The sequence below is a fragment of the Phycodurus eques genome, chromosome 15 (genome assembly GCF_024500275.1).
Source record: "Phycodurus eques isolate BA_2022a chromosome 15, UOR_Pequ_1.1, whole genome shotgun sequence".
Classification (NCBI taxonomy): domain Eukaryota; kingdom Metazoa; phylum Chordata; class Actinopteri; order Syngnathiformes; family Syngnathidae; genus Phycodurus; species Phycodurus eques.
The window spans coordinates 19,790,562-19,813,759 of record NC_084539.1 but is presented as its reverse complement, the minus strand read 5'-3'; the positions used below and the strand labels follow the sequence as shown (position 1 = coordinate 19,813,759).

The following is a 23,198-nucleotide window of genomic DNA, read 5'->3' as shown; positions in this document are numbered from 1 at the left end:
ACGTGTAACATGAAGACTTTATTCATTACAGCACTTTTTCAATGTTCTTTTGGCACCGTTCGTTTTGAATAATGATACACATAATTTAGCTGAAGTATATTTAATTTGTTATTTTCCCCCTTTGTGATTGGCAGAGGGATTAGGTACAAAACTGCCCTGCCCCCCTTTTTTTTTAAATTTTTTTAAAGGCAATGCAGTGATCATGCATTAATGATAGATTCATGCCTTAATTATAGTAAGGGACAAGGCGCACACCTGCCTTGCATTTTAGCCACACGCTAAGCCCGTAAACAAATACGGAACAGTTCCGCTTCTGGCGAGCCATATGTTAAGAACAACAGAAGAAAGAGGGGGAATGAAAAAAAAACTTCCAGTGGCAGCAGCCTGTCCCCTGGGCTCTTTAGATGGAGCCAAAGCGGTAACAAAAGTAATTGTTAGTCTTTATAGCATAATAATTCACTGTTCAAACCGTGGGCTTGTCTGCATCCTTAATTTCCTGAAAAGACAACAAACCATCGACATTGTACAACCCCAATTCCAATGGAGTTGGGACGTTGTGTTAAACATCAACAAAATGTTCTTTCTGCACGTGTTACAACAGCGTGGCTTCGGAGTAAAAGAGTGCGGGTACCAGACTGGCCTGCCTGCAAGTCCAGACCTGTCTCCCGCTGAAAATGTGTGGCGCATTATGAAGCGTAAAATACGACAACGGAGACCCCAGACTGTTGAACGGCGGAAGCTGTACACCGAGCAAGAATGGGAAAGAATTCCACCGACAAAGCTTCAACAATTAGTATCCCCAGTTCCCAAACGTTTATTGAATGTTGTTAAAAGAAAAGGTGACGTAACACAGTGGTAAACGTGACCCTCACCCATCTTTTTTGGAACGTGTTGCAGCCATAAATTTCTAAGCTAATAATGATTTGCTAAAAACAATCACGTTTATCGGTTTGTTTTTATTTATGTTTAACACGACGTCCCGACTTCATTGGAATTGGGGTTGTAGAAGGAATGCAGACCCGATAAATGCTATGAAATTAAGAGATTAGACAGAATGTATCTCTTAAATTAAGAGATTTGAGAGAATATCACTTTACCGGGGAGAGAAAAAAAATCTTTTGTCTGAACAAAAGAAATCTACCAAAAAAAAAATTCTACAAATAATAAGAAAACAGGACCTAAGTGATTAGACACTGTTGTCAGTAAATGAATCTAATTTCATGAGACGAATACAGTCATGGGAAAAAATATTAGAGCAACCTTTTTTCTTCAAATTAGCAATGCGTGCGTGGACCTGAGGTGGTGCTTAATTGGGCCTTGGAGGCATGAAACAGCCAGACTCCATTGTCTTCGTGATGGCTAATTGCTAAGATGCTCGGCGAGGGGGGGGGGGGGGGGGGGGGTGATCTTTATTCAGTTTGGGGGCTTTGTGAATCTTCACATGAAACATTTACACACACCCAATTTAGGGCTTGCTTTCTTCCACCAAGTGCAAAAGTGCACAGTGAGGATCGGAATAATACGTTTCCTTGATCGACAATGGGGAAAAGGATCGTTCGTGTGGTTATGACCATTTTTGACATATTTTAATGGGCAACAATGACTTCACAGCGCTAATGATTTACAAAAGGCCTTCATAAATAGCAAGGAATCGTTCACTTTTATGATCGGTAAAAGGTCAAAGAGAGGCTGTGCTTGAAATATTCAGTCGCTCCTTTTAAAAGTCACGTGGACAATGAGGCGACGTCCGAATCGAGCGGACACACCAGGAGCAAGTTCGATTTTTCTGGTCCTGACAGACTTAATCAAATAAACTTATCGGGAGAGCGTTTGGTGCAAAAAAGACAACCGGCAGTCGTCTCAAGTGTCTCGAATCTTCATCTCCGATTACGTTGGCGTCATGCGGGTGAGCTCAATAGCCCGCGGCGTACGCCCACTTGCGAGGGTCCGACTGAGCGTGGAGTCCGTCCTCGTAGCGGACCACCGCCTGCACCACGGCTCCGGACGACTTGAGAAATTCCATCACGTGGTTCTTCTTCGCCAGACCCTCCATGATAAGCTGCAAAGACGAGCATATATGATGAGTACAAAATAAGAACAACTTTTAAGTTTTCCCCCGTGGTGGTGAAATATAATGCCTGAAGATTTTAGCCCCGTTATTGTCCCGATATTAATATTACTTTGTCAAAGTCGGGCTCGGCCACAGTGGCGTTGGGACTCAGCTGGTTGTGGAGCCTCGGGTCGGACACCGCTTTCTTCAGGTCGTAGTCGAAGAACAGCGCCTTCAGGATCACCTGGAACGGATGTTAAGTAGAACAGCGAATCATTTATTATTATTATTGTTTTTTTTGTTGCGTTTGCTTTTTGTGACACCTCAAGCTATAAAACGTCAGCGGCCTTTTTACACGGCGTTTGTCATCCACTCAACGAACTGCGTCATCGTTTCGCTCGATGGCGACGCACGCGATTTCCTATGAGTCGCTATCTTGCTTCTCGCCCCAAAAGTCGTTGAAGGTTAATTAAAGAGTCTAAATGACCCAAAAGTGAGAACCTGAGTATGAATGCTTTTTTGGTCGATATGCGCAATCGTACGATTGACCAGCAAGCAGTCCTGGGTGTATTCCGCACCCTTGCCCAAAGTCAGTAGAGGAAACGGATAGATGGGTGTGTCCTTTAAGGCTTACCTGAGCAATGGCGGTAGTGATCTTCGTGCCGCCGGAGCCGCCCACCACCATCTTCACTTGGCGGTTTTTGTCGAAGAGGATGGTTGGACACATGGAGGACATGGGCCTTTTCCCTTTGAACAGCATCCAACAGTAGAGGACTCAGTTTTATTGGATATAATCCAGGGAGGGCTGTCAAATGATCTGCCGTAGTTATGGTTGTCCTCAGGGCGTCGGTTAGCACAGGGAAACGGCATAAATGTATCATTGCTGGGTGTGTAGCGTATATTGGTTTTAGGGTGACGGTTTGGTTCTTGTTCAGTTCAGTGAGGCAATCGGAAAAAAAAAAAAAAAAAAAAAAAAGCCAAACATAGACGTGACGTTTGCTGTTTTTGGTCAAACATAAAAGTATTGTTTTGGCACCATCTGGTGGCATCGTGGCGCCAAGGAACTATGTTGAAGTGAGGGGATGAGCTTCATCAAGCCATATCCAATAGAAAGAGGAGTGTTTGGCCACCATCTTGTGAAAGATACACTGGTGCCTTGAGATACGAGTTGAATTTGTTCCGTATACGCGCTCCTAACGCAAAACACTTGAAATGAATGGAAATGCCATCAACTGTTCCAGCCTCCGGAAAAAAGCAACACACATTATTGAAATGTGTTTTTAATAGGAAAAATAGTCGGCTCTAATATCTTACTTTGTAAAAACATAAAGTCATTTCATAATTAATTCGAATATAAAGAAATAAAGAGCCACACTTTTTGCTCCAATTCAATGGACATTGTGCTGCTCCTTCTGGTGTGAGCGCCTTGGCCATTTGAGGCGTAGTATTATACAGACATTCGGATATATATGGAGCCGGCCAAAACTCCTTAGTCAGCCGCATAAATAGTCCACGTCGTTTGCGGAAAGTCAAGAATATATGTCTGTGAGTATTGTATGAGCCGCCTATATGTGTTGCTCCACCATTTGTGTTCAAATATCTGTAGTTTAAAGGGTCACAACACCATAACACCAACGCTATTGGTTAAGTCCTTTTATGGCATTTTGTATTTTTCTTTGTTAGTTTGCAAAAAAAACAACAACAACAAATCGGCCAAACGACACCTCGTATCTCGAAAAACCCGGGCGTGTCTAACCTGGCCTGATGAAGTTATTGGGCGATGGAGGCACTCCAAAACCATTTGTGATGAGCGGGGAGCTGAAGTCGTCCATCTCGTTGTTGAGGAGGATTCCCGTTGACGCCGACATGACTTTGGAGCCCAAACTGCGGGCCAACAGCGACCATCAGAACATTAAAAACATGGCGACGCTGCCGGTCGAGCGCTCCACCCGAGGGGTCGTACAATTGGTTGATGGTGCTGGTGGCCGCCACGGCGCTGCCGTCCTCCGCCACCACGGAGAGGTGCGAGGTGCCGTGGTTGTCGGGGAGGTAAAACTCGGGCTCGTAGTAGCTCATGTTATGAGTCGTCCAGTCCGTGATCTTTGCTCGGAGCTCGTCGGCGTAGGACAGCGAGGTGATGTTCTCGATGAGCTTCGCACAGAGAGAGACGTAAAAAAATAGTTGTCAAATCATATCGAGAAGGGAAACGGGAGTCCCATCGAGGTACCGTAAATGAACCGTTCAAAGATTGAAGATACCAAATCCTGATGTGTGTGGTCAACACCAAGTTTGTGGAGAGAAGACTCGAGCGGGGAACGCACCTACCGACAATTGGGCCGAATTTGAGCGTTTTTTTGTGTGTGGTTTTTTTACCCTTCGAAACAAAGTCAGTCAAGCCCCGATTATCGAATGTCTCCAAACATTATCCCCGAGCGATTATCCTGTAGTGTTAAGAGTAATTTTGTTAGGCCGATGATCAAAAATGTAAAACATGGTCGGTATCCACATACAGACAAACGGGACGATTTTTTTTTAGCATACTTCCTTGCTTCTGATCATAGTCTGCAACGGCAAGGATCTTGACGATTATCCTGTGGTGTGGGGTGTGACCCCCCCCCCCTTCCCCCCCGCCCCCCCGCGATCCGCTCAAAAAACAGTAAAGTCGGCAAACATAAATGTGAAGCTAGCTACACACATACCGATAAGCGGACCGAGTTTGAGCATTTTCCCTCCTGAACACCCGCCCCTTAATAGTAAGCCTTATTTAACGTTCTCGTTAACTAATTATTTGTTCTTAAGATTTCATACAAGGTTTTGTCTGTTCAATAAAATAACTTTTTTTTTTTTTTTTTTTTTTTCTTTTTCTTGTGAGAGTTTCTGGAAACGAAGAAAATTTCCCTCGCTGTCATTTAAAGGAATATTTCACCAGCCGCTAAAGATAAGGGCGGTACCAGTAACGGCGTGTGCTTGAACATGCAATAAGTGTAACTCATTGACTTTTGTGGTAAAGCTTGAGAAGAACACGCACGGCATCAGAGGAGCGTGGAATGATTGACAGGGTCCTTACATTTGTGATGTTAAGGAAGGCGGGGTCTCCCAGCAAGGTCCTCTTTGCGTAGGCGAAGCGAAAGGCTTCCGTAACGCGATGGTACGTCAGAATCTTGTTCTCGGTGCTCGCCACGCTCTCGGACGTCAAGTTATACCCTGGAGAGATTTTTGATTTTTTTTTTTTCTTAGACATTTAAATAGCTAGAATAAAATTTAATAGATTTTTTTTTTTTTTTTTTTTTAAATAGACAGATGGGTCAGGACATTTGTATCACCAGGTAAAAAAAAAACAAAAAAAAAAAAAAAACCTAAAATGTGTAAGATTGACAGTAATTCATGCTCATATTTTTTTAAATCATTTTAATTACAATTATTTATCGTTTTAAAAATATAATATTTAAATTTTTTTGTATATAAAACAATCATTCACAACATTATTATTACTTGTTAATGTAAATGTAATAATTACTGTAGTTAAACAATTATTTTATGAATATAGTAGTATTTTTATTATTTATAATTTATTTCACTATAATTGACCAACCAACTATTGGATTTTTAAAAAGAGATTAAATTATATTTTAGTATTTTATTTAGAATAAATCAAATAAATAAAAATGAACAAGTACATATACATGCATGCATACAGGCAAAAAAAGTGTATATAAAATATATCAAATAGATTATATTAATAATAAAAGAGCAATACATTCTCATCTTTATATTTTAATTGTGATAATTCAATTGTAATAAGTTTATTTTTTTATTTTACAAATATTTGTGTGTTATGTAAAATAGTTGATTCTAATGATAGAATAATAATTAATGATAATTTTCAATTAAATTATGTATCACTAATTTAATTCTGATTAATTAACCTATTGATTAATAAAACACTCATTGTTTAGGCTACTAATATCTTTTATTTGATTTAAAATGATTATTTTAATGCTAAAATAAGATTTTATTTGATCATTTATAATAAAATGAATTACATTCATTAACCAGGTATTTAATTCAAAATACTATTAGTTGTGTATTATTGGTGAATAAATCAATGTAATAAATTATCGAATTAGATAAATGACAAAAACAATTCAAATGAATAAATACATATGTCGCCCCCCCCCCAAAAAAAAAATAAAAAAATAAAAATAGAAATAAATAAATAAATAAATACTTAAAAATTTTTTTTAAAAAAATAAATGCTTTTTTTGGTTCAGATTAAAGAACCATTGGTGTTGTCACAACAGTTGCTCGCATGTTTAGCAGGATGAAGGTGGTTTCATTTTGATCTCAGATAGAGTCACGAGGAGTCCCGGAACATAGAGCCGGATTAAAGTCTGGCCCGCTCGGCGACACAAGCTCCGCTGTGTCTAATTAGAGCCAAATTGGCCGGATTAAAGTTTGCGCGTGAGCATGTGCGAAACCCAGCGATTGGGGAAGCGAGAAGCGAAGGCGGCTCACGCGAAAGCGCATCCTCTCCCAACACAAGGTGCTTTTTTTTTTTTTTTTTTTTTTTTTGGACAGTGCATTCAAGGTTTACCATTCAAGATGTTTAATAGCAGCGAGAGCACAGGGCCGCTGGCGGGGGCGTTGGGAACCGACATGGTGTACTCCCCCACGTTCACGCTCAAAGGCTTCTCATCCAAGACGGGCGCATAATCCTTCAGATCCTCCATTGTGATGATTCCGCCTATACGGGCGAGGAGACAAACGGCGTCAATGCGCTTGGACTCAATCGGGGATACAAATCCGTCACGGCAGTCAAATTAGATGGCGCGGAGAGGCGAGCAGTTTGCTGTAATGCTTTAGAGTGTTCCCGTCTTCTTATAAAAAAGACACATTCAAATGTATAATATATAATTATATACAATAAATGAGGCCAGCATTAACATGAACTATAATGCTGTGATTGGCTGGTGACCAGTTCAAGTTGTACCCAACTTCTCTCGCCAAAACTCATCTTAGGTTAATTGAAGACTAAATTGCTCATTGGTTTGAATGTGAAAGCTTGTTTGTCCATATGTGCCCCCCCCCCATTGGCTGGAAACAAGTCCGAGGTGAATTCCGTTTCTGTCACGAAAAGCTAGTGAAGGAAAAAACAAACAAACAAAAAAACGGCTAAGTCGACCGCAAACATTGGTCGACACAAAGATGTCTGCCACAAGGCAATAAAAAAAAAAAAAAAAAAAAAAATAAGCATATTTGCTCCGTCCGGAACCAATTATACTCACTGTCCATATTTACCGCACGGACATTTGCTGCAGACGGACGCGCTGTTGGGCCCGTGAAAAAAAAAACAAAAACATTTGTAAGTGATTTTTTTTTTAAAGACAGTATTTGATTTGTAATGGACATATAACACGATGTATGAGTGAGGTGAATGGTAGTCACCTTTTTGTTTCGTTTTGAACCTAAACTGGCCATCGCTAGCGCACTAATGCTAATCACGACTGCTAAAGGCTGATTTTGTTGTCTCAAATCCTGCACAGAGGTTATACCGTACACTCAGTACCAACCTATGCAGTTTAAGGACAGAAGTCCATTATAAATCATGTGGAAACATCGTACCTGCAGCCTGAATATCTGCTACCAGAGTCTTTGCAATTTCCCCACGGTAGAAGGCGTCAGCGCCCCCTTCTGCTATTCTCCTGTAAGTGTTTGCAAGCTCGGGAAACCTGATGGTATCGTTTTCTTTCAAGACCTCGCCGCCGCCGCCGGCGCTGCAGAACACCCCGCTGCGGCACAAGTCACATTTTGTTGTTGTTTTGAAAATCGCAATTAAAAAATGAGCGTCAAGACAATTGTCACATCTCACCACAAGGCTGTGTCTTTGATGATGGTCGCCTTATGTCGCGCCAGAGCAGAGGCGAGCGCCCTGCCTAAAGGAAATCCTCCCTCCGCCAGATCAATGCTCGGCTGGAACAAATCCTTCCAAGGAAGTTTTCCGTGGCGCTTGTGAGCCAGCTCGTAACCTCGAATCTCTCCAGGGACGGCGATGGATAAACCTCCTATCAAGCAAGTGCGAAAAAGACGTCCAAAGTTTGGGGATCATTTCACATTCCCCCCCCCCCAAAAAAAAGAAGAAGAAGAATTGCGATGTGCCTGTTGCAAAGTACAACTGGCGTACGTTGCACAGCTGCACGTCGACGGTAAAGTCAACATTGTTAGCGAATTTAATGTAGCCTACCACTGCTAGCGAGAGCGAAATGTTATCTTCTCAACTGAAAGCCGCGGAAGACGTACTATCGGTACAAGGCGATGCACGATATCGGGGTTTTGCCGTGATAATCAGCGGCGTATCACCCGATGTTACGGAGATAAAGAACCTTTTTGAAATGGTTTCATAAACTCAAGAGTTGTTGGAGTACCTTTCTGGGACAAATCAGTGCTGTTCCCAAACATGTTCTCGGTTGCGTTGCGAGGCGCCGTCTCGCGGGCGTCGATCGTTTCCACTGTGCCTGCAACGTGTCGGAACCATCGCCGTCATCACGATGATGGGGCGCGCAAGCACGTGCGAGCGGGTTATGAAGTCAAGCTACTCAAGGCGAATCGGCAGCGTACCGCTCGTTGCGTCGTAGATGGTGATGAAAAGCCCTCCCCCGATGCCCATACTGTGAGCGTTCATCAGTCCCACGCACAGCAAGGCGGCGATGAAAGCATCCACGGCCGAGCCTCCTTTCTTCAGCGTGTCGCTGTCGAAACACACGCAAAGCGGCTCGTTAGTTTCGCAAGTGCAGCGTTGTTACCATACCATAATATTACGGTGACTTCCTGAGTCACAGTTGCTGTGAAAGTCTTCTTCGTTTGTGTTTTCCTGACTGTGTGATCCCGCCCCCTGGTGGCCAAGTCGTGCACACCAAAAGGAGTCGCAATGAATTAATCATGACTCACAATTCATTTCACGTCTACTTCAATATATTATTTCTATCTGCTTAGTGAAGTATAATATAGAGTGCTATTTTCACGATGAAAAACCACATTACAAAAAAAAATGTTTGTTTTTTTTCCAGAGAGGCTCGAACATGGCTTTTGCATTCATTTCAACGGGGAAAGATGATTTAAGATATGACCGTGTTGAGTTACAAACGTGATCACGGAACAGATGAAATCCGTATATCAAGGCACCACTTTATAATAATGTTGGTACTCCGAAAACGTTTCAAAACAAATTCGTATCAGTGAGACTCTTTGCGATTAGACTTGAGCGGGACGAGCTGCTTTTGCTTTCCGAATGAGTCTACAGTATAGTGGATGGTAAAGTTGTATACTGTACTGTATGTACGTATACTGTATGATATAATGAGGCGCGCGTCCTCGCCTGCCGACCACGGAGCACGGCCCGGCGTCCGCCGCCACGGCCGCCCGCAGGTACACGTGGTCGCCCGTGCGCGTCTTCCCGAAGTACACGCCCACAAATATGGCCACCGCCGCCACCAGCAGCAGCGTCACCGCCAGCACGATGGTCACCTTCACCATTTCGATGCCCTCGGAAACGGTGGAATCTGGAAACACAAAGATGAAGCATTCGCACGTATTTGCGGGAGCGCAATCACATCTGCGGAGCTTGTTGAGTTCTTGGCTTTGCTATTTACAGTAGGGGGGGGCAGGGAAGGCGCTGCCCCGCCAGATCCAATTCTTGCGATGATCCTTTTACTGCTAGTGCTGTGTTGGGAGTTAACAGTGATGCCTCGACGTCACGTTTAATGAATAACTTGAAACACTTGTATCTCAAATCGTCTTTCTCCACGGAAATGCCATTCATCTTTTCCAGCCCCCCCCGTGAAATATGAACACGATTTGAACTCATTCACTGCCAGCCGTTGTCAAAGCAGAGTTCCCCGCTTTGCCAGCGTTTTAGAGCATCTTTATTTTTTTTACTCATCTTTCAAGACCCACAGAATCTCATGCTCTGTGACAATATTAGCAATGAACCTAGCAGCGGGAAGAGTTGCCCTCCTTCTTTCGCCAGAAAAGTTTGCTTCCCTGCTTTCTTCGGTCATCAGCAGTAGAACACGGGTTGCTTTCACCCTAACTAACGGTTTTGACGAAAAAGCGGCTTTAAAACAAAGAAAAACAAAACTGAGAAAGGGCTTTCGATGGCAAAACAATCATTTATTTATAGACGTCAGTGGTAATATTAGACGTTTTCCACAGAGGATAAAGAATATATGCCTGTGAGTATTGTTATATTGTCTGTCTACATGTGCTGCGCTGTGTTCAAATATCCCTTGCGGAACGGGTTATAACACTGCAACATCGAAGCATGTTTGGTTAGCCCGTCTATGGCGTGTTGCATTGTGTGTTAGCATTAAGCTAGCACACAATGCAACTTTTTTTCCAGTAAACTGCTAGAGAGCAAACGTGATACAGTAAAATGCTTTGGAGTGCAAATTTGCAGAATTTCTGGGGGGATTAATTGCATTTCCATTCATGTCATTGGGGAAAGATGACTTGAGATGTGAGTGTTTTGAGATACAAGAGAAAACTGGTATCGCAAGTCACCACTGTATTAATACTGTATATAGTCGTCGTCGAAGTAGTAGCATATAATAATAGTAGCAGATTTGATTCGACACAAACGTCGTCGTTTGTTGCTTTTGGTTCCGAGGGGATCTTATCAGTTGGCACGAGCGTCGGGTCGTTCTGTTCCAAACGCGTTATCGAGAATGCGTGCAGTAATAAAAAAAAAAAAAAAAAAACATTCATCTCAAAAGAACAAGAAGTGAGGCAAACATTGGCGCAAGGAGAAACAGAGTCATGGAAAAATGAACTGTATATTGTTCATTTGATTGTTCATCAGATGAGTGAGCTTATTGACTTCTGTAACTGGTCATGTAACCAAGTAAGTTACCGCAACATTTACGGTAATACTGTAAATCGACTCAAGATCGAATCGTTTGCATTCCGACGGGCGACAATCGGCGAGCGCGACGGCGGTCTTACCTTGGCTCGAGTCAGGGTCGTCCGCGACAAGAAGCTCGCTGCTCGCCGCCGCGTCGGCCGCAATCTGCGAAGCAGGCGATATGCGTCAGACTCGCCCGCCGCGGCTTTTCAATGTGTAACTACCGCTGGAGTCGTAAACTTTAAGCCGGCCCGCCCGTTAAAGCGCCTTTCTGAGACGCAGAGCGGAAGAACGACGACGCCGCTCTGCGTCGTGCGGCCGAACTGAAATTCATTCTTCATTAGGACCCTGAGAGAAAAAACCTATTCAACTGCATTTTGTAGTAGTCGTCTTAGTAGTTGTAGAAAAATGTGGTCGCGTTGTAGTCGTATTTAGTTGTATCATTAATATTAACAGTAGGCCGACTAGTCATATTATTCATTGCGGAAGTAGTGGTTATTATATTTACTAGTAGTAGGAGTAGTATCATTAGTAGTCCAGCATTAGAGATACAAGTTGAAGCGGGCCCCCCACAAAGTGTGCAAGCATGGCGAAAGGCAGACCAGCAGCAGAACACACTGAGCAGGAATGAATCATTACGAAGCTGACAGGATTCCGTCCGCATTCAACTGTGTCACTTGTGCTTGATCGGCACACGCGGTTCAACTTCTCTGCCACAAAAGATGAACTCTGCACTACACGAGATGACGCATGACACACGCTGGCCTTTGGTAGCTTCCTTTTTTTGGGTTCTTTGTTTTAAGGGGGGAAATCACACACAACAAAGTGTTAAACGAAGCGCCTCTCACCGGGAACGAAGATCTACCAACCACCGCGAGGGGAGGAGAGAGGAGAAGCGGGTCAAAGAACTGAGCCGGGCCAAGAGGTGGAGGTCAACGGGGATGGCGCGTCGGATTTCCAAGTGGGAACGCGAGGGGACGGACCGACCAGGTGTTGAAACGCCCGGGACGCGACACCCCACCCTCTCCTCCGGCTCAGCCAATCGGGGGAAAGCGCGGGCGGCTCGAGGAGGGGCCGACGCCTCCCGACCGCCCTTGAAGTTCATTCAAAACAACAACTTATCTTGATTTACCACAGGCTTCAAATGCCACTTGGCATGGATACTTTTAAGAAAGCTAAACTCTATTATGTTTTTTTTTTTTTTTTAAAAAACATACAGTAATGACATAATTAAATAACGTACAGAAATAAAACATTTTTTGCCTCAGTTCTATTGACATTGTGCTGCTCCGTCAGTTCAGACATACCAGAATGACTATGTTCAGACATAGTCATTCTTCGCTGAGGATAAAGAATATATATGCCCGCATTGCCTGTATGTCGAAATAGCCATTGCTTTAAAACGTTATAACACCGTGACACAGTTGCTATTTGTTAGCCCGTCTATGTCATTCTGCGCAAGTCCGTAAGCATTGAGCTCGACAGACTTCTCTAACGCAAAGCTTTGTGTTTTTATTGAATGTTATGTTTCAACTGGGGGGGGGGGGGGGGGGCAATAAACAGCTTCAGCTGCCAACACGCTGCGCTAATAAATGTTTTCGCTCGCAAGTCAAAGCAAAAAAAAAAAGAGAGAGAGAAAAAAGCCAGGTCACTCTTATCTCAAGGCACCACCGTTGTAATTGTGTAATCATCTGTTTTCGCACTTGCGAGGCCTCGCTGCGTTTATTTGTCGGGGAACGTACGGGAAGCGACAAAAGTAGAGACGATCTGTGCCGGATCGGACGAGGAAATGTAAAAAGGTTTGAGAACCGCTTGCACAAACAAATATACTCACATCGATTGCATTTACTCGCTCACATCTAGGACGTCGAAAAGTTCATAGCGCAAAGGAATCAGTGCTGACAGGCTGGGTCTTTTTTTTTTTTTTTTTTTAATGTCTTTTTTTCCGCCCCCTCGGTGAAGTGCCCGTATGAATCAAATGTTATTTCAATACGCCGATGAGCATTTTTATGACTATTTGCTCTGTAGTGTTTTTTTATGGTTATTCGCTCCCTGCTGGGTTCCAGCTGTGGAAACATTGCCTCCTTTTTTGGTGTTTTCCCAGCTGCGGCCTGCCGGCTGTGATAAATGTTCACCTTTTCTTTTCGTAGTGCCAACAGCCGCACGGTAGATTCGACAGGTTCATACATGTAGTCTAATTAATAATAATAATCATTTTGACAAAATATTTCAGTGTATAGGGCATTTGTTAATACAGGGTGTGCGGAAGTCATTATACACTGCGCTAATTGTGAGTTTTTGTTGTTGTTGTCACAAGTACATTTTATGTAAAAGCACAGCAACAAAAAATACTCGGTACCACTTTCGAGATGCGCATGCGCTGTGTCATGTTTACTGCTCAGCACCCGACGCACCCCATAAGGACAATGACTTGTTCTTTATTAACTCATTTTAGAGTTTTGAAAATGTATTTAAAAAAAAAAAAAGAAGTAGTACTTTCCATATGCCGGCCATCCGGAAAGTATTAACAGTGCTTCTGTTTTCCCTCAAAATTCTACACACAACACCAAATCATAACTTTTTTTTTTTTTTTCCTACTTTTTGAAAATGTATTTTAAAAATGTCAAAATAACAACAACACTTTCCGTATACTGATTAATGCTGTTGAATGATTGCGGAGATGGTTGCGTTGCGGGAGGTCAGGCCAGCAGCGGTTTAGCGAGCGCGCTTCTGATTGGCTGAGAGCAAAAGGCGCGTGCACGGGGGGATGCAAGGGAAAGAAAAGAAGGGAGGCTTGTTGACATCTACGCGCAGACTGCTCTCACATCTTCCTCACGTTGTGCGGCGTTCAAACTTTCCTCAGCATGGATGCGTTTGCGCGCATTTGGCTGCAAAAGTGTCACGTTTCGGTTGCCCTCACGTCATTTACGCGTCACGACAACAACAGCGGCGGCGGCGGCGGCGGCGGCGGCGACGCGTGCTCGCACGAGTGATGGGCTCCAAGTTGACGAGGCAGAGAAGTCTACATTTGGAAAGTAGATGGAGCAAGAGGCGGCGGCAGAGGAACGAGCCGTCGGTGCAAAGCGACAGAGGGGGCGGCGGAGGCGATCTGCTGTTTACCTCCTTGATGCTCGAGTCCGACAAGCTGCCGGCGATGCTGCGCAAAAGCGAGCGCAGCCCGTACGTCAAGCGGGTGGCTTGGATCCGCGACATCCAGCGACATCTCCGCGAGCACAGGTCCGAGCAAGCGGCCGAAGTGCTCAAATTGCTGAGAAAGGCAAGTTTGGCTCCGGGGGGTTAGTTTGGCGTACTTTGTTCTGCTCCCTGCAACGAAGTTGGACGCGCTCAACGCGAATTTAACAGTCAGTTCATTGTCGATGCGAGGAGATTTGCGGAACAAAAGAGCTCGGAAACACCGATGTCGGTGTCCAACTCGAGGTTCCGGGCCCGGATCTGGCCGGCCACATCGATTCACCTGGCCCGCAAAAGCGAACCATCTGCATCCACTTCGCGTTTCTTGCTAAAAAATACCCGAATTGCAGATTGTCTTGACTTTTGATAACGCTGAGATATCACAAACATTGTTATCCCCCTTTTAAAATATACTGAATAATAGTTAATGTTTTACTGGCTTCTGATTGCAAAACTAGCTATCCATCAAGTTGTTGTGTATATAAAATTATATATATACATTTAGATGCGTTCACAGTCATAACGGCCCTCCGGGGGGAAACCATAGCTACGATGTCGCGTGCGACAAAAATGAGTTTGGACACCTAGACAACTGACTTTATTAACAATACCGTACACGTGTCTCGAGTACAAAGCAACAGAATACAGATTGCATCCAACCAGAGTTGCATAAACTGTAATGAACTAGCATATAACCAGTAGCCTACGTGTTCATATTAGTGTCGTCGTTAGTACGACACTAGTATTAGTCGTTCTTTGCGTAGCATAAAGAATATATATGACTGTGAGTGCTGTCATACCACTGGATACAGAATCGCAGTACAGATGGACAGTAGTGCAAATATATATTAGTGCACACTAATGATTGTGGTTGTACACCCCTCCGGTGTCGTATTTGGACTGATTCAAAATATTAGAAATTCCCCAGTGTGATGCACTGCAGCTCTACATGACTAAAAACTACCACCGTAATAAATATTGTCAAATTAATGTGTTTCTGATAATGTCAAAAATGCAAGGGCGGATACTTACCTGCGCTTAATGTTGTGGAAAATGAGTGTACCTTTACTCTGTATGACTCAGCATACTCGTATTAGTTTTATGAGGCTTTGGTGGCGTCTGAATGAAGCATCTGTTTTGTCTGCAGGACGTCATGTTTATTCATAGCCAAAGAGCAGAAAGAACACAGAGTCCGATAAGCCTTGAAAAATACAACAGATTGAAAAATAGAAAACATAAAACGCTTAATGTGTTTTGCATTACTTAATATGCCATTGTGACTCGTGTTCACATCACGGTTTGGCATATTTTTCAAGAAATGAAAAAACGGGAAAAAAAAAAAAAGCTAAATGAGGTCATGCCGAATTTCGCACCACTGAATCATAATCAAGTTGACGTTTGTGCATTTTTGTTGCACTGTCAATTTCAAATAAGGTCCTGTTTTGGAATAAAGGTAAGGGCATTTTCGAAAAATAATAATGTTTTTTGAAATCCCATTCAAATTTGGGAGGGTTGTTAAAAACACTCTTCCTCGTGGTGTGACAAACTTCGAATCTGGCTCACATTCTGAGGAATCTCGGTGCTGGCCTACCCACGTGCAGTCTGCGTCTTCTCGTACTTGAATGATGGCTTATTTATTTAATTTTTTTGAAACGGCTCGTTTGCGTCATCTTTGTGGCCGCCTATAATTTGACGTACTCTTATCAGACATCCATATGAATGATTGTGCAACTCTTTCCACGCTTTTAATCCGCACTTTCCACGGGGGAGCGGTCGGGGCTCGGGGGAGTGGGGATTTACCCGATCGAGAGAGAGGCGAGAGTGAGCGCCGTTTTTAGAGCTCAGCTTGAGCTCTCCACTTCCTCTCGGTTAGCTTTGCGCTGATCAAAAGCCGGGGAACAGTCAGGCTGCTCTGACGGGAGCACTAGTGATCAAGAGAACTTCCCCCCGGTGTTCGGCGAGAAAGGAGAGAAAAAAAAACCCGACAACAAAACCAACAACCTGAAAGCAACTTCTGGCCCATCTGTAGCTGATGTGGCGTACATCCGCCGTACAGCGCGAGTGAACGCAAGCAACAAATGCATCTGTGTTGCCGGGAAAAGTTTAAAGCCGAATGTCAAGTCGGTGTGGGATGAACAGACTTCCGGAAGTCGGTATTTGCATGAATCTTAAAAGGATGTGACTCGTGCTAAGCAGCATTTATGCTGTGAGTCACATAAGATGAGAAGGACACTTTTATATTGGGCTCTCTCCGCTTTATTTGGACACTTGTGTGACAATAGAACACACCCAAAAACGCCACAAGATGGCGCCAAAGCCCTGGCCATTCGGAAAGTAGTGGTTGGTGTCACGAGAAGTATGCTGGAGTGATACATCTCGACTGTCTACGGTCTTTGCATGTCGAGGAGGAGCTAAGTTTAGCCTGGGTTGTTAACGGAAGTTTGTGCACCTTTTCAAATCAAATCATCTGTAGGCCATTTATTTTTAAGGGTAATTTTGCAAGATGAGTTTGAAATGATATTCAACTGTTAAGAGATCAAACTCTGTGGTCGCATTAATCTAGCGGTGTTGTGTGTGTTTGTTTAAAATCCAAACACATTTTGGTTTAAAATAAAAATACATTTAAAAAATGGTGAAACGGCGGCTCATGAACGAAGCTCTGAGGTTCTGGCTTCAGATCCGGGTTCCATACTCACACCAGCGACATTATTAGTTCCTTTTAAAAACCTTCGAGGCTCTTGTGTGTAGCGGTATTCCCATCTCCTGTCTCATTGAGCCAAAGCACACTTCTCCGTCTCTCATGTGACAAAAGAGGGAGTTGAGCGTTCAATAATACTTCCCGATTCAAAAAAGAAAGGAACTGCCAAAAGGTCCCGTGTTGTCGTTGTGCCGCGGCGGTGCGGCTTTCCCCTCTCGAGAGGCGGAAGGACTTGCAGATATCTAAGATTGTCGGTTGGGGCCGACAATCTCAGATAACAAACGCGCGCAATATTTACGACCAAAACTCTTCATGTGCGTGGGGAAAGCCGACGTCTCCCCCGAGTCACGACGCTGAGAATTGTGACGTAAAACGGAATATAGCCAATCAAGATGCGCCTTGACTCAGCGAAAGGAAAACATGTCTTACCCAATGTCGTATTTTTGTATAAAAGTGGGTTCTGCAGACGGCAAGAAGATTTTCCAAAGCAAGTCGTTTTTCAGAGACGTCGCCATTTTACGAGGCAGCGACAACCTTTCGGAACATTCGGCAAAGATCGGCGCATATTCGGAAGCCTTTCTTTTTCTTCGGTTTTGGGAGATCACGTGTGATCGCGCAAGATTTTGAGATCGGTGGTGGAAAAGAATCTTTATGTGTGTCGTGTTCCGTTTTGAGATTATCGGAGCGCACCGTACAACAATACCACCAAAACTGTCAACTCATTCACTGCCAATGACGGCTTTTGAAGTCAGAAATCCGTGTGAACCGATCAAAATGTCTTCGCGCATGACTGAAAAAAAAATTGGGGACTGCTGCATAAGAAAGCGACGGCTTTGTTGTTGTAATGCAGAAGCCCCACACTCCAGCTTTAAACTGACATTTAACTGTCGCCAGTCAATCACTGGCCACATTTACATCGACAAATAAGCCTTCGCTCACGTTCAAACACACACGCACGCACACAACATTTTTGTTCTCAATTCTCTGGAGGTGCTCAGTTGTCCAATGTGCGGCAACCCTTCAACGTTCCTTGGATTATGTGATAAATAAATAAGTAAAAACCCCAATGAAGAACATCCATGGTGCAGTTCATTGCAAAAAGGGGCATCACTCAACAACTTTAGCGTGTTTATTCTTTCCCTAATGCAAAGCAAATGCAAAGTAAACGCTGGCCTGGAATAGTCACAACAATTCACGTATGCCAAACACGGGCCCGTGGGCCTAATCTGGCCTGTGATATAATTATATTTGGACCGCGAGACTATTCAATCTGAATTGGAGCTGGCCCGCCAATATATAGTATACCGCATGCGACGCTAATCCTACAAATCCCAGTGTGCTTTGCGAGCGTGTTGGCGCATGATTCAAGACCAGCAAGCGCCCCCTCCTTTTTTTGTTGCAGTCATTACAGTATCCTCGGGCAGATTTTGCCAAACGAAAGATGGAAAACGCAGATCATCTGTTCAAGACCGATTTTACATTTCAGATCGACTGATTTGATCTACTTAAATAAGAAACAAATACCACTGATGTCTCATGATTGATTTCTCATGTGTATGTAATATTAAAGTTTGCTTATTCCAGATTCAGTTTTTTTTGTCATATGATGATGATGAGTTTAACATTACGTATCTGGAGAGAAGGGAAAACATGCACAATCACAGACAGTTTTCCAATCAATATTGAGTTTGGCCTACAACTTAGTTCCAATTTTTTTAATTTTGGCCCACAGTGAATTTGATTTTGACACCCCTGATCTAATTGGATTCTAATGAAGTGCATGGACGGGAAGAGGCTCGGTGATTCAGAAGAAGTCGTCGCTTTGCAACGCTTTTCATATCACATTAAAATGTGATATGGAAACTATTCAATGATTTTTCCAATTGGGAATCGGCCAAAATTAATCCTTGGAAGTAGATCTGCTCGCGTTGCAGCGGCATCATAATACAATAAAATGCATATTGGAGGGCGAGCTGGCCTGGCCAATAGCCCAGCATTGGGGACTCCCACCAAGATCCAGCGTAATAAATCAAGTCAGAAGCCGGAGGGGGTAAAAAATGCTGATGGGAGTTTTCCTCAGGGTTCAGTCCGTCAGAGCGCGCCGAGCACTGCATAACCTCGACCCTCCCACGACTGTACGACAGTGGGCTTTATTACACTATTTGCGCAGACTGTGTTTAACCTCCCAGGGTTGTATAGTTTTTAGCATATTTGAGCCGTAGTTACATATAAAGAGCTGACGCAAATACCTCCGGTCCCCCGAGATGCGTCCTGCTTCCGCATGGCTTTGCAACCCCAATTGAGTACAACCCCAATTCCAATGAAGTTGGGACGTTGTGTTAAATATAAATAAAATAACAGAATACAATGATTTGCAAATCATGTTCAACCTAGATTTAATTGAATACACAACAAAGACAAGATAGTTCATGTTCAAACTGATAAACTCGATTGTTTTTAGCAAAAACAGGTGGCAAAAAAGACTGAGAAAAGTTGAGGAATGCTCATCAAACACCTGTTTGGAACATCCCACAGGGGAACAGGCTCATCATCATCTACGGTCCATAATATCATCAAAAGGTTCAGAGAATCTGGAGGAATCACTGCATGTAAGCAGCGAGGCCGAAAACCAACATTGAATGCCCGTGACCTTCGATCCCTCAGGGAGCACTGCATCAAAAACCGACATCAATGTGTAAAGGATATCACCGCGTGGGCTCAGGAACACTTCAGAAACTCAATGCCAGTAAATACAGTTTGGCGCTACATCCGTAAGTGCAACTTGAAACTCTACTATGCAAAGCAAAAGCCATTTATCAACAACACCCAGAAACGCCGCCGGCACATCTGTGCCCGAGCTCATCTAAGATGGACTGACGCAAAGTGGAAAAGTGTTCTGTGGTCCGACGAGTCCACATTTCAAATTGTTTTTAGAAATTGTGGACGCCGTGGCCAAAGAGGAAAAGAACCATCCGGACTGTTATGGACGCTAAGTTCAAAAGCCAGCATCTGGGATGGTACGGGGCTGTGTTAGTGCCAAAGGCATGGGTAACTTACACCATCTGTGAAGGCACCATTAATTCTGAAAGGTACATACAGGTTTTGGAGAAACATATGCTGCCATCCAAGCAACATCTTTTTCATGGACGCCCCTGCTTATTTCAGCAAGCCAATGCCAAACCACATTCTGCACGTGTAAAAGAGTGCAGGTACTAGACTGGCCTGCCTGCAGTCCAGACCGGTCTCCCATTGAAAATGTGTGGCACATTATGAAGCGTAAAATACGACAACAGAGAGCTCCTGGACTGTTGAACAGCTGAAGCTGTACATCAAGTAAGAATGAGAAAGAATTCCACCTCCAAAGCTTCAACAATTAGTGTCCTCAGTTCCCAAACGTTTATTGAATGTTGTTAAAAGAAAAGGTGATGTAACACAGGGGTAAACATGACCCCGTCCCAGCTTTTTTGTAACGTGTTGCAGCCATAAAATTCTAAGTTAATGATTATTTGCTAAAAACAATGAAGTTTATCAGTTTGAACATCAAATATCTTGTCTTTGCAGTGTATTCAATTCAATATAAGTCGAACATAATTGGCAAATCATTCCCCGCCTGTGTGGAGTTTGCATGTTCTCCCCCGTGCCTGCGTGGGTTTTCTCCGGGCACTCCGGTTTCCTCCCACATCCCAAAAACATGCATTAATTGGAGACTCTAAATTGCCCGTAGGCGTGACTGTGAGTGCGAATGGTTGTTTGTTTCTGTGTGCCCTGCGATAGGCTGGCAACCAGTTCAGGGCGTACCCCGCCTCCTGCCCGATGACAGCTGGGATTGGCTCCAGCACGCCCGCGACCCAAGTGAGGAGAAGCGGCTCAGAAAATGGATGGATGGATGGATGTATTCTGTTTTTATTTATGTTTAACACAATGTCCCAACTTGGAATTGGGGTTGTAAACGAAGTACAAATATTGAATTACTTGGGATGTCCCGATCACACGGTTTTCCGAGTCCGAGTCGCTTGATCTTTCTGCCGAAACCGAAAACCCGATGCGATACCTCGGCATTGTATTAAGAAGAAGAGTGCATCCAAATTGTTTCAAATTCTTTTTGGTATTCGACTAAAAGTATCCCAACATGATACCTTTTTATACATGGCTATAAGTCAGCAGTGGTTCAAATGAATTAAACAAATATTGTATTCTTGACTTTAGAAATGAAGAAAAAAAAATAAGTATCCAATCTTTGTCAGCCAATACCGATCAGCTGAAAATCACGATCACGTGATCGCATCGGGATATCCCTCTGAATTACAATACTGTCATCATTCATCATCAGCACTACTACTTTTAGCAGAGTCTATTTCACACATCTATCTGTACTCCTACTTAAGTGCAGAGTCCGAGTACTACTGCCATCTCTGGGTATTGGACTATTTTTAAATTATTGTTAATGCTGAAAATGTTAACTCTTGAACATCTGAGAAGTGGAGAACGAGTTCAACGGCTCACATATCAGCTAAACGAACAAGATAAGGGCCTACAAGCCTCTCGATTCCCTCCTGTCAACAATGGAACTATGTCGGCTTTTAAAAGGAGGTAAGATTCATGCAGATCACGCGGATCTCTATTGATTAGTGTCAGGGGAAATTGAATACGTCGAGAACTACTTGTACATCATCAGCCCCTGAGCGTGATTATGAAACGTGCTGCAATACCAAGAGTTATTACTTTTTTTTTTTAACACTCCTCTCTCCCCAGGATTTGGGACTCCAGGGAACATCGCTCAATGACATTTTGTACAAGAACGCGGCTTTTCTCAACCTGGTGGACCCCATCTCACACGAGCTGCTACTGAGTCTGGCCCGAGACCTGCAGTGCCCTAAGAGGGTGAGAATCCGTAACAATACGTGTGTACGTGGAAACGTTCGCCGTCTGTATTCGATTTGCAACTGAATGGAAATGTTTTGCCCTGATTGTCACAAATCCAGCCAAAGATATTTCAAGACAGCGTTTCAGATGACGTGTCGGCGTCTCTTCTCCAGTTGAAAGAAGAGTCAGCCTCATTTGCATATTTTCGATAAACACGCCTTCGTTTTGTTTGGATGACAAGTGTTTTGAAAATTGAAAACGGGTCTCAAAGTAGATGTTTTTCAAACGACTTTCTATTACACAAAATTCCACATGATGGTGTCAATTCGAAACCTTACGGTGGGGGGGGGGGCATCAATTACCCCAAATAGCAGGAGTTTACCAAATAGTGTTACATCTCCGGTCCCAATGCTGAAACGGAGTTCCATACGAATGAAGATTGCAGTGTTTTCAGTTTTCAGAACCGGCAACCTATGTATGTCTATATGTGTAACTATTCAAATGTCATCTTTTTAATTATGTTTACATTGGGTTGTGTTCACCTATACGTTGCCTCCGGTTGTTTATCTTTGCTCTTCTTTGGACAAAAACAAAAATCTTGCTCTCAAAGAGAAGTGCAAGATCAGTTTACCTGCTGCTCATGTCCATTTGCCATTCAACGGTGAAAAAGGTCAATCGCGGGGGTTTGCGGACCCTCAGGGGCACGGGATTGTTTTCCATTCGACTGGCGTGGGCGGACCGAGGGGATCAAACTGGAGAAGCCGGTGCCGCCGCCGTCGTCACCTCCCGGGCGACGCTCTCCAGTCTTGCTCTTTGTGCGGAGAAAAAAAACAAACAAAAAAAGATCAATACAGCTCGGCCATCCTTGAGGCCATGTCGCAGCATGGAGAGATACTTTTTAACACAATGGCTCTATTTTGGTTACAAATAACTTTCCATAAATATCAGGGTCATTTAAAAAAATAAATAAAAATCCGACACCGTTCATTTTTAACGTTTAAGTGCAAAAGTTCATTTTAGAGAGAGAAAAAAAAACCTACTGTAGCCAGAGACCTGTGGCTGTTTGCGGAAAGGCAAAGTGAAAATTCTTATGGGTGACCAAATAGCAGCCCGACGAGTTCATCCAGGTTCCTCCGATTCAACGCTATACAAACCAGAAGCCGTCATCTGGGAGTGGCCGGAACATGTAAATCCCTTCCTGCGTTCACGACGCACAATTTTGGAAACCATAGTCACTCGCATGGCTGCAGTCGTGCTGAACGTTTATACATTGGAGGAGACAGTGATTTATCCACGTTGGGCGTTTTAGACACGAACAATTCGCTTCCGAGCTGCAAATATTTCGCAGAGCTCAGCCCGTCTTTACCTGTGCGAATCTACACGAGAAAAAAAGCGTAAGAGGGTTAAAAAGGCAAGGAGCAGGAATGTCATATTAGAGCTTCTAATTGGCCAAAAGCTAAGAAGGGAGGAGTAATTGGTTTAGTATGTTTTTTTTTTTT

The 23,198-nt window shown here is 43.6% G+C and overlaps 1 protein-coding gene across 7 annotated transcripts; it reads right to left on the bottom strand.

Annotated features, from left to right (window-relative positions):
• Window positions 1-34: 34 nt before the first annotated feature.
• LOC133413811 (glutathione hydrolase 1 proenzyme-like) lies at window positions 35-22,831 on the bottom strand. 7 transcript variants are annotated; one of them, XM_061698638.1, is made up of 16 exons: window positions 22,740-22,831; window positions 22,331-22,510; window positions 14,067-14,214; window positions 11,048-11,111; window positions 9,423-9,606; window positions 8,666-8,796; window positions 8,473-8,562; window positions 7,920-8,112; window positions 7,673-7,839; window positions 6,645-6,794; window positions 5,118-5,254; window positions 4,014-4,201; window positions 3,807-3,934; window positions 2,685-2,797; window positions 2,181-2,294; window positions 35-2,059 (listed from the first exon to the last, which is right to left on the bottom strand). In XM_061698638.1, the coding sequence occupies exons 2-16, from the start codon at window positions 22,417-22,419 to the stop codon at window positions 1,913-1,915; spliced, it is 2,043 nt and encodes a 680-aa protein (XP_061554622.1). In that variant the 5' UTR covers window positions 22,420-22,510; window positions 22,740-22,831; the 3' UTR covers window positions 35-1,912. The 7 variants fall into 7 exon arrangements, with proteins under 7 accessions (XP_061554622.1, XP_061554623.1, XP_061554627.1 ...); XM_061698639.1 differs by having other exon boundaries at window positions 22,753-22,827; XM_061698643.1 differs by lacking the exon at window positions 14,067-14,214.
• Window positions 22,832-23,198: the final 367 nt, after the last annotated feature.

Coding starts and splice junctions, on each gene's coding strand:
- LOC133413811 (XM_061698638.1), bottom strand. CDS start 22,419: ATGGAAAACAATCCCGTGCCCCTGAGGGTCCGCAAACCCCCGCGATTG. Junction 5,255..6,644: donor GCTATTAAACATCTTGAATG/GTAAACCTTGAA, acceptor AAATCTCTCCAG/GGTATAACTTGACGTCCGAG. Junction 2,798..3,806: donor CAATAACTTCATCAGGCCAG/GTTAGACACGCC, acceptor TGCTGTTCAAAG/GGAAAAGGCCCATGTCCTCC.